Source organism: Oncorhynchus clarkii, chromosome 20 (assembly GCF_045791955.1).
Source record: "Oncorhynchus clarkii lewisi isolate Uvic-CL-2024 chromosome 20, UVic_Ocla_1.0, whole genome shotgun sequence".
NCBI classification, from domain to species: Eukaryota; Metazoa; Chordata; class Actinopteri; order Salmoniformes; family Salmonidae; genus Oncorhynchus; species Oncorhynchus clarkii.
Window position 1 is genome coordinate 34767353 of NC_092166.1, and position 12039 is coordinate 34779391.

At 42.9% G+C, this 12039-nt stretch overlaps 1 protein-coding gene across 1 annotated transcript; it reads left to right on the top strand.

Moving 5' to 3' along the window:
- The first annotated feature begins 202 nt into the window (after positions 1-202).
- Positions 203-1639, top strand: LOC139377409 (C2 calcium-dependent domain-containing protein 4C-like). The gene is made up of 2 exons (XM_071120437.1): positions 203-940; positions 1088-1639. Exons 1-2 carry the CDS (start codon positions 203-205, stop codon positions 1637-1639), a joined length of 1290 nt encoding a protein of 429 aa, XP_070976538.1.
- Positions 1640-12039: the final 10400 nt, after the last annotated feature.

The following is a 12039-nucleotide window of genomic DNA, read 5'->3' on the forward strand; positions in this document are numbered from 1 at the left end:
CTAGGTTCATACTATTGAGAACCACCCACTTTTCTACATTTGCCTTTATGAACTCTCCCACTCTTATCTTTCTGTATGCAGAGTTTGAATTACATGTTGACACAAGGGGATGTCGTTTCCTACCTACCTGTGACTGTATGACGTCATCACGTTTTGTCCTTCTGTGTCTGCAGCTAGCTAACTTCAGGCTCTGGGGGGAAGCATGTGGCTCCTGGAGAAGTTCCGTGGTTCTCATGGCTGTCACTCTGCGTCATCGGGGGACAAGCAGCAGAACCAGACAGACCCTGTCTCCATTCACACCAACATCATCACCCCCGGTAAGATCCCTGACTTCTTCATCCCCCACAAACTCATCTGCTGCCCCCCAGAGACAGAGTCCCTCACGCCGGAGCCCCAGCCCCACTCCACCTTGCGCCCCTACACCTCCGAGCACGCAATCTGCAGCCAGACCCAGGGCAGCTGCAACCTGAACCCCCGCAGCCCGCGCCTGCTCTCTCGTCTTGCCGAGGACACCCGCAACCTTTTGAGGGCCTCTAACCGCCACATCATCCAGATTAAGAGCACAGACGATCCAGGGAGCGAGGTAGGGGAGGGGGGAGACACCAACGCAGAGCCACAGTCCCAGACAGACATGTCCTTGCCTTACGTCCCCAAGGTCCAGACCTCGTATGGGTTCTCCACACTGGTGGAGAGCCCCCACAGCCACCGCAAGGAGTCCATCTTCCACAGAGACCCCAGCAGCCCCCATACCTCCCCGGGCTCCCAGAGACACAACCGGGGGGAGAACCACCTGACGCCCTCTGTCCCCAACCCCTACCGCTACTTCAGTGGGGGTGAGAGCGACACGTGCTCTTCGGCCGAGTCCTCCCCCATTACCTCCCCCCTCCTCACCCGCTCCGCCTCCCTCCTCCGATCCATCACACAGGAGACGCAGGCCAAGGTAAACAGTAAGGATGTTAACATCTAAGGATGATCACTTTAAGTACATGTTTTTAAAATACATTTAGCTCAGAATTTCGTGTATATGGCCCTATATGAAATATTATATAATCATCCCTTCCCTTCACAGATTTTTTCTCCCTCTCAGGTATCTCGTGCCAAGCATACCCTGGCACGCCGCAGATCCTTGTCCACAAACGAGTGCAGCTCGCCCGACACCAGCCCCAGTCTGCAGCGCCGCCGCCTGCGTTGCCCTCCCTCCCCTAACCTCCGGGGACGCAAGGGGACCGGCTCCGGGGGGGCGAGTTCAGACCTCCTCCAGCGTGAGCACTCGGTCAACCTCAACAAAGGTGGCACGCTGAGGCTCAGCACTCACTATGATGCCGAGGCGGCCCGGCTGAGGGTCCGAGTGCTCGCCGCCGAGGACCTGTACGAGAAACAGACGGACGTGAAGAGCATCAACTGCTGCGTGTCTCTTTACCTGAACCCAGGCAAGCAGCAGAAGCAGAGGAGCACCATCATCAATAACAGCAGGAACCCCATGTTCAACGAGGACTTCTTCTTTGACGCGGTGCCGGCCGCCCAGGTCAAGAGCCTGGCCATGAAGATGAAGGTGGTGAACAAGGGAACCAGTCTGAAGAGAGATGTGCTGCTGGGGGAGAGGGAGGTACTGCTGAGCGAGCTACTGCCAGGCATCTAGAGATTCAGGCTTTCTTTGGGTTCTGTTTGGATTGACTGAGATCGAAGCCTGAGGTGGAGCTCTTTTTTTGAAAGTGTGTCCCTTAGTGGAACTAGTTGGATTGGTCACCTTGGACACCCAGCACTGTAGCAAATCAGAGTGAGGAGGTGTGTGGTGTGTGTGTTTTAGGGTTGAATATTTTCCTGATGTTTTCCAAATGTTCAATCCCGAGAATAAATCCCTTTTCTACCAGGTAACCCAGTATTTCATGTCAAACCCGGAAGTGTCATTCAAAAGCATTATAAAGCATATAAATACAGTATGTCTGGATTTGATTATAGCTTTGATCAACATGAAAATTCAAACCTGATGCTACCTGAGCCTGATGGGCCATATATTAAATACATGTTATGAACCCTACATAAACAACATTTAAAATGCCCAAGCCCAAAAAGCCTAAATGATTGTGCCATTATCTAATACATACAGGCTACTGCACCTTATGCATGACCAAAAACCATAAAAGCCCATAGATATAGCTAGCTAAATGCTCTCTTAGGTAAATAAATGAAACTAGTTTCAGAAGCTAATCTTTTGGAGTTTGTACTGTATTATACTGTGTTATATGGACTTGAATTACGCACATCGTTCAAGACCATGATAAACCATGACATTGCTTTTTTTTAGGTTTTGTTTACTCGCACCAAAGAAAGTAAGTGAAAGTACAAATACATTTTAAAAAACTGTTGAAAACGGAAGAGTTTTGAAGCCCAAAAGTGGCTTATATGAAAACCACACCACGAATATAAGTACAAAACAAACTAAACGTTTGGTCAAACAGTTAAACAAAGCACGTTAATTATAATTGTGCAGCAAATGTAGACCTGTCAAAATAAAAAAAGTTACCATGATGAGATAGATGCTAGGTCTACATACATTGTGAACTACGCTCCATACTGAGATGGGCGGTACAGTATGTCCCTACCCAGAGCGTTGATTCGTCATGCAGAGGCCGTAGAGAAGCCAGATTTAGACATAGCATATACAATAATTTAACAATTCTATTTCACTGCATGCTGTTCATTTACAGTACCAGTCAAAACTTTGGATACACCAACTCATTCAAGGGTTTTTCTTTACTATTTTCTACATTGTAGAATAATAGTGAAGACATAACTATGACATAACACATATTTCATGTAGGAATCATGTAGTAACCAAACAAGTTGATCGTGTTTCTTGGCCCAAGCAAGTCTCTTCTTCTTCTTGGTGTTCTTTAGTAGTGGTTTCTTTTCAGCAATTCGACAATGAAGGCCTGATTCACGCTGTCTCTTCAGAACAGTTGATGTTGAGATGTGTCTTGACATTTTGCGGATTGACTGACCTTCATGTCTTAAAGTAACGATGGACAGTCATTTCTCTTTGCTTATATGGCAGAGTCTACAGGAAATCACGGACTACAAAAAGAAACCCAGCCACGTCACGGACACCGACGTCTTGCTTCAAGACAACCTAAATATATTTTCCCGCTTTGAGGATAATACAGTACCACCGACACGGCCCGCTACCAAGGACTGCGGGCTCTCCTTCTTCGAGGCTGACGTGAGTAAGACATTAACCACCGCAAGGCTGCCGGCCCTGTGCAATTGGCTCCTGGATTTCCTGATGGGCCGCCCCCAGGTGTTGAAGGTAGGAAACAACATCTCCACTTCGCTGATCCTCAACACTGGGGCCCCACAAGGGTGCGTGCTCAGCCCCCTCCTGTACTCCCTGTTCACCCATGACTGCGTGGCCATGCATGCCTCCAACTCAATCATGAAGTTTGCAGACAACACAACAGTAGTAGGCTTGATCACCATCAATGACGAGATCGCCTGTAGGGAGGAGGTGAGGGCACTCGGAGTGTGGTGTCAGGAAAACAACCGCTCAATCAAAGTCAACAAAACAAAGGAGATGATCGTGGACTTCAGGAAACCTCAGGAGGCTGAAGAAATTTGGCTTGTTACCTGAAACCCTCACAAACTTTTACAGATGTACAATTAAGAGCATCCTACCGGGCTCTCCAGAGGGTGGTGCGGTGTGCACAACGGATCACTGGGGGCAAACTACCTGCTCTCCAGGACACCATCAGCACCTGTTGTCACAGGAAGGCCAAAAGATCATCAAGAACAACAACCACCTGAGCCACAGCCTGTTCGCCCCGCTACTATCCAGAAGGTGAGGTTTCACAGGTGCATCAAAGCTGGGACAGAGAGACAAAAAATTGCTTTTATCTCGAGGCCAACAGGCAGTTAAACATCCGTCACTAACACAGAGAGGCTGCTGCCTACATACAGATTTGAAATCATTGGCCACAGTCACTTTAATAATGCCACTTTAATAATGTTTACATATCTTTCATTACTCATCCCAAATGTATACAGTGAGCACCATAATTCATTGGACAGTGACCATTTTTTTGTTATTTTGGTTCTGTATTCTAGAACTTTGAGTTTGAAAGGATACAATGACAATGAGGGTGAAGTGCAGACTGTCAGCTTTAATTTGAGGGTATTTTCATACATATCAGATGAACCGTTTAGAAATTATAGAAGCTTTTGTACATAGTCCCCCCTATTTTCGGGCATCAAAAAACATTGGACAGTTTAGCATAATGTAGAATAAAGTAATCATTGTTAATATTCGGTTGCATATCCTTTGCATGCAATTACTGCTTGAAATCTGAGATGCATCGACATCACCAGACGCTGGGTATCTTCCCTGGTGATGCTCTGCCAGGCTTGTACTGCAGCCATCTTCAGTTCCTGCTTGTTTTGGGAACTTATTGCCTTCAGTCTCCTCTTCAGCATGTAAAATGTATGTTCAATTGGATTCAGATCCGGTGATTGACTCGGCCAGTCAAGGATTTTCCACTTTTTGGCCATCAAAACCGCCTTCGTTGCTCTAGCAGTATGTTTAGGGTCATTGTCTTGTTGCATGATGATGTGCCATCCAATGAGTTTGGAGGCATTTGTTTTATCTGAGCAGGTAAAATATTTCTGTAGACTTCAAAATTCATTGTTCTACTTCTATCTGCAGTCACATCATCGATGAAGACAAGTGAGCCTGTTCCACTGGCAGCCATACAGGCCCAAGCCATTAACACCCCCTCCACCATGTTTCACAGATGAGGTGGTATGCTTTGGATCATGGGCATGTCTTTTTTTCTCTCCACACTTTCCTCTTTCCATCACTCTGGTACATGTTAATCTTTCTCATCTGTCCACAATACTTTTTTTCCAGAACTCTTGGGGCTCTTTTAGGTGCTTTTTAATCTGGCCTTTCTGTTCTTCAGGCTTATCAGTGGTTTGCATCTTGTAGTGTATCCTCTGTAGTCCTGCTGGTGTAGTCTTCTATGTATGGTAGACTTTGACACATCTACACCTGCATCCAGGAGAGTGTTTTTGATCTGTTGGGCTGTTGTCAGGGGGTTTTCTTCACCATAGAGAGTATTCTGTGGTCATCCACTGCAGTGGTCTTCCTCAGTCTACTGGGTCTTTTGACATAATTGAGTTCCAAATTGAAGATTTGACATAATTGAAGAACCAAATTGTTGACTTGGGCATGCCAAGGGTTTTTGCAATGTTCCTGATTGATTGATTTTCATTTCTGAGCCTTATGATGGCCAGCTTCATCTGCATCGACACTGCTGTCTTCCTCATGTTGTCACACCCCAACAACAACCTACAAAGGCAATAGCAAAGTCTAGAATCAATACTATTCACCAACAGCTCTCCTGCATTCACTAACGAGACAAATGAATACACCTGACTAACGAGACACATCTGTGAAGCCAATTCAACAAATACTTGTAGTACTTTAAAATGGGGGGACCATGTACAAAAGGTGCTGTCATTTCTAAATGGTTTATCCGATATGTATGAAAATACCCTCAAATTAAAGCTGACAGTCTGCACTTCACCCTCGTTGTCATTGTATCCTTTCAAACTCAGTGCTAAAGTACAGAACCAAAATAACAAAAAAATGGTCACTGTCCAATGAATTATGGTGCTCACTGTTGTACTGTATTTTTATACCATCTATTGCATCTTGCCTATGCCACTCTGTCATCGCTCATCCATATATTTATATATTCTTATTCCATCTCTTTACTTAGATTTGTGTGTAGTAGGTAGTTGTTGTGGAATTGTTAGATATTACTGCACTGCCGGAACTAGAAGCACAAGCATTTCACTACCATCGCAATAACATCTGCTAACCATGTGTATGTGACCAATAACATTTGATTTGATTTTGATTAGATTTTAGCTGTTTTTGCCATAATATGGACTTTGTCTTTTGCCAAATATGGCTATCTTCTGTATACCACCCCTACCTGCAGCAAACACTGAAACGGGAAAGTTTTTTATCTTCATTCAAAGACTCAATCATGGACACTCTTACTGATGTTTGTGGCTGTTTTGTGTGATGTAATGTTGTCTCTACCTTACCCTTTGTGCTGTTGTCTGTGTCCAATAATGTTTGTACCATGTTTTGTGCTGCCGCCATGTTGTGTTGCTACCATGTTGTCATGTTGTGTGCTACCATGCTGTGTTGTCATGGTTTTGCTGCAATGCTGTCTTAGGGCTCTCTCTATGTAATGTTGTCTCTCTTGTCGTGATGTGTGTTTTGTCCTATATATATTATAATTTTTAATTCCAATCTCCGTCCCCGCACGAGGCCTTTTGGTAGGCCGTCATTGTAAATAGGAATTTGTTCTTAACTGACCTGCCTAGTTAACCTTTATTGAAATACATTTTTTTAATGTAATAACTTGTCACAATACAACTGATTGGTTCAAGCGCATTAAGGAAAGAAATTCCACAAATGAACTTTTAAGAAGGCACCAGTTAATTGAAATGCATTCCAGGTGACTACCTCATGAAGCTTGTTGAGGGAATGCCAAGAGTGTGCAAAGCTGTCATCAAGGCAAGAGGAATGTCAAATCTAAAATATATTTTGATATGTTTTGCGCTTTTTGGGGTTACTACATGATTCCATATGAGTTATTTAATCATTTTGATGTCTTTACTATTGTTCCACAATGTAGAAAATAGTAAAAAAGAAAGAACCTTGAATGAGTAGGTGTGTCCTGACTGATACTGTAAATCTTTTATTATAATTGACTGATTTCTTAGTTATTTATCCCAGGAAACGGGAGTGGTTTTGGGCGGTAAATCTCTGTAAATCTCGGTAACCAGGTACCCTCCATTCAACCCGTGTGTGTTTTCCACAAAGTGGATTTGATTGAATTCTATCATCACCTTAGCTTTACTACTGCTGTCAGTAGGTAAGATATCTCCCTCTTTATGTTGTGTTGCTGAACTGTCATTTATCCTGATATCTTTATTGATTCACTTGATAATCATTGTATTATACAGTACATGTAGCTGTGTTACTACATCTGTATCATAGTGATATGTATCTTAATTGTATAACCTGTTTCGGGAGAAGTTCAGATTCCATAGTTCATTTTTGATTCATCCAAATGGAATGTTAATATGATTGGTGTTTGTGTGACATGTTGGAATGCCCATTAAAAAGCTTAAACTAATATTAACCCTTTCAGTGATACTGTAGCTAGATCCTGTTTTCTCTCAACATATTTTGTGACAATGAGCTCAGCAAACAAAGACCAACTGCTAAATGACCAGGGCCTGTATTCATAAAGCGTCTCAGTCAGAGTGCTAATCTAGGATCAGGTCCCCCCCCCTGTCTACATACTCATATTTATTATTATCTAAGAGGATAAACTGATCCTAGAGCAGCACTAGATGCTTTATTAGATGCATTATACTCAAAGATAGATGCACTATTGTTTAGATGCACTATACCATCTATCGGCGTTTTAATTTCACCATCTTTTGATCTTATCGAACAGTATCTAAATTGGTTCTAAGAAACGAGGCTTTTTGCAGCGTGTCTCATACGTGCTGCATTGTTTCTCAGTGCTTTCGAACATCCATTTATATTTTTTCAAACTTTTGTTTCCTTTTCACCAGCTCTCATTTGAAGGAGTCAAATAGCAGGTATTAACGGTCTCATCAGGGAGAGAGATGACAGTAGATCTTCTGTTATTATACCTACCCGAAATGGCTGAAATATTGCACTTGGGGAGGGGGAACTCTGCACGGGAATGGCTCAGTATCCTTCTCCGTCTCTCTAGCTCTGTTTCTTTCTCTGTCTGTCAGTCTGTCTCTTTGAGTCTGTCTGTATGTTTGTCTGCCTGCCTGCCTGTCGGCGTCTGTCTCAGACAGACACACAGACAGACTGATACAACTACCGGTTGGCGATGCTCATATCTGGATTGGTTCATACCAACTCACTTCTCCAGAGAGATGAATTATTATAGCTCTAAATCCAGCTGAGAATAGCAGAGCGAGATGAAATTACTATTGTTGCTTCCTCTAGTCTCTCCCGTTTCATATGCAAGTGGAGCTGTGACTTTCACAGGCACAGGAAATCGTTCCTTTGTCTGGATTGGCAAGAAAATGTGACACATCACGCCCTATGCAAATGTGGGGGCTGAAACCTGACACTTCAAGTCAGCTCTGCTAAGAGAGTGGGAGTGGAGAGACCACAAATAGGACTTTCTGGCATTATAAAGCACGGGACCCTATGACATTCACAGAGCGCTTTGTACATCAAAATGTCGGTCGGAACAGGTCCAGAACCACATCTAAGAGGTACTTGATGGTGAAATCAACCTAACGAAGTTGAAGCAATGTGAATGAAGCTCCATCTTCGAACAATGACTGATATTAGTTACACTTGTCTTTGATAAATTACTTTGTTGATAATAGTGGAGAATAAATAAAACTGTTTTTATACTATGATAGATTCTTGAGAGTTATCAAAAAATGACCCGCGGCTAGACAATGTACAGTATGCCTAATTTAAAGCTGAAAAATTCTCACGTTTCGAGTACCACCTCCGCAGGTCGCAGGCAAGACTGGCCTTAGTCACCCCCTCCAAGCAGTCAACAGAATTATCTTCAAACGAAATGCTCCTACAGTAAAAATCTTCATAGCAGTGCAATGTTTTTCGAAACAGATGAAATATTTAAGCATATTTTACATTGTATTATGTTTTTAGTCTGTGCTTAGTAGCATAGGCTATATGTTGCGAGTGCTCACATGTGGAACACATGGAATTGTGGTTGTTCTACAGTTTGGCAAATGTAGTTGTTCGAAATGTAGTTGCTGTTACATCATTTACGCAGCAGCATACAATACATTTTTGGACTCGCTGTTGTGCTGTGCTCACTACAACAGGGAGGTGGTGCGACGGTCCTCGTGGTCAAACTTTGTCGTCAAAGTCTGGCATTCTCTGAATGAAGTCATGTTGGATTGACAGCATAGCCATTGTATTCAAACGTTTCCGATCTGTTTCTGTTGCATGTGAACGTTTTTATTTTAAGCTTGGAAAAGTGACCCTTTCAGACAGATCTTTCAAATCCTTCAACTCAGATTTGGACCACACACCCTCTCCACCGTATGGCAGGCAGGGGAAGCAAAAATAGTGAATGCTTTGCGACACTCACAGTTAGCCACTGATTCCTTCCGAAAACCACTTATTGTGAAATTTGCGATCTCCGACTTGTTGTGTAATGTTTATGTCCAATGGCTGATGAGGACCGATACGTTTTATCTGTACATTTCTCTTCATATGAGAATGATTGAAAATGATTTGCCACGAGATTGTCTATGTGATTCATGATGATGACTGCTTAGCTAGCTAAGATTTGGAAAGTATGGCGTTGGCATGATCAGTGCAGTCAAAGCTACGCTAGACATAATGTGAATTGACCTAATTTTATCTGTGGCCAATGACCTTGAGCCTTCTTGGATGGGCACTTCTACTGTAATTCTATGGCATTACCCAAGGGGGATTGAACTGCCTAGCTCTCCCTGTAGATTCTGTGGTGATGTAATGTTCAGATAAGTGACTGAACACTGAGCCAATCACGGCGCAACTAGAGAAGATTACCAACGCCTAAGCTCTGTGCTTTCACTGGCTGCCCATCCACCACAGAAAGCACTGAGCTAGGCTGGAACACATGCATTTTGGAGTTGCCTCACTCAAGAAAGAGACCATGTTTGTATGCAGCTTTTCACAAACAATTGGGAAGTGCTTTGGGAATTTTGTCCTGGTCAGAAATGTCTAAGAAATTAATTGGTCCGCAAAAGTTAGTTACTACTTTTATGTGAATGAATGAGGCGTAACACACCTCAATTCAAACTGTTCTTAGAAAATAAAAAACTTGTTAGAATTTTTTTTGAAGTTGACAATTTGAAAACAGCCTATGAATAAAAACAGGTTTGTAGTGTTGCGTAACAATCACACTCTGGAACGGAGAGAACGCTCTAACATCACACACGTTAAAAAAACTCCCGCTGGTGCGACCGTTAGAGATATTTGGAACTCACACATGAAAGGGTTAACTCAAGGAAAATTATACATAGAATTTTTTACATTGTTTGCAAACTGATATGTGACACAAATGAATGCCAGAATAACATTCAAAACAGGCTTTTGCCCCACCTGCCCTGAATGAAGGGTCGCCACTGCACCAAACATACGCAGACCATGGTTACCAGTCTCCGTATAAGAAACTAATTTCCTATGCATGTTTCACATGAACATTGCAAGAACATTCCTGTGTCCAATTTTCTGAGGGTGAGGAGAATATTCCCTCAACATCACACCAAACATGGTTGCTATGTCGTCCGGATATAAGATATTCATGTTCTAGACATGTTTCATGGGGACATTGCAGGAACATTCCTGTGTATCTGTTGTCCGGACATCGCTTGATGGTCCCAATGAAACGTTCTCACCCCCAAAAAACGTTTAATTGTGCGTCACCCCTTGCCACTGTTGCTCTGATTGGTGAACCCCTGATCCAGTCACAGTTCTTTGTCTGTTGGCAAGGTCAGGGACACTCACAAAGTTTTCAACTTACGTTGTTCATATATAAAGTAAATATTATTCAACATGTCTTGGGATTCAAACTCACAACAATTTGGGTTACATCATTCCTGCTATGCCACCATGTAGAGTATGTGAGCATTATCAGAGAGAATAGTGAGTTTAATTTGATTTACTTATCTCAGCAATTTGTAGGGGACAAATTGCTGAGATAAGTAAATCAAATTAAACTCACTATTCTCTCTGATAATGCTCACATACTCTACATGGTGGCATAGCAGGAAGACCAGAATGCTGTGAACCAAGGGGTTGTGAGTTCAAATCCCAGGTGAGGACATGTTGAATAATAATAATAATTACTGTATGTGAAAAGCACTGTTTATATGTCTTTAACCTTGCCAACAGAGACACTTTTAAGGTCCAAACATACCAAGACAGTTGTGAAGAGGGCACAACATAACCTTTTCCCCCTCAGGATACTGAAAAGATGTGGCATGGGTCCCCAGATCCTCAAAAGGTTCTACAGCTGCACCATCGAGAGCATCCTGACCGGTTGCATCACCGCCTGGTATGGCAACTGCTCGGCATCTGACTGTAAGGCGCAACAGAGGCTAGTGCGAACGGCCCAGTACATCACTGGTGCCAAGCTCCCTGCTCTCCAGGACCTATATAATAGGACCTATATAATAATGTCAGATGAAAGCCCATAAAATTGTCAGAGACTCCAGACTGTTTTCTCTGCTGCAGTACCGGAGCGCCAAGTCTAGGACCAAAAGGCTCATCAACAGCTTCTACCCCCAAAAACAATTCATAAAATCGCTAATTCATAAAATCGCTATTCATAAAATCGTACACTGCTGCTACTCGCTGTTTGTTACCTATGCACAGTCACTTCGCCCCCACAGATTACAGATTACCTCAAAAGGGTAATAATTACAGATTACCTCAACTAGCCTGTGCCCCTGCACACTGACTCGATACCCCCTGTATATAACCTCGTTATTGTTATTCTTATTGTGTTACCTTTTATTACTTTTTATTTTAGTCCACTTCGTAAATATTTTCTTCTTCTTGAACTGCACTGTTGGTTAAAGGCTTGGTAGTAAGAATTTCACGGTTAAGTCTACACTTGTTGTACTCGGGGCATGTGACAAATAAAGTTTGATTTGATTTGATGACTGACACACAGGAATGTTCTTGCGACATGCCTAGAACATGAATATCTTGTATTCTGAGAACATGGCAACCATGTTCTGTGTGACGTTGATGGAACATTCGCCTAACCCTCAAAAAACTGGACAAAGGAACGTTCTTGCAACATTCCAATTAAAGGTGTCGAACATTAATATATAATGTTCTGAGAACATGGTAACCACGTTCTGGGTAAGTTCTTTGTGACATTAAAGGGAATTGTTTCTTGGAAACAGTCCTTGCACGTGACTGGAACGTTC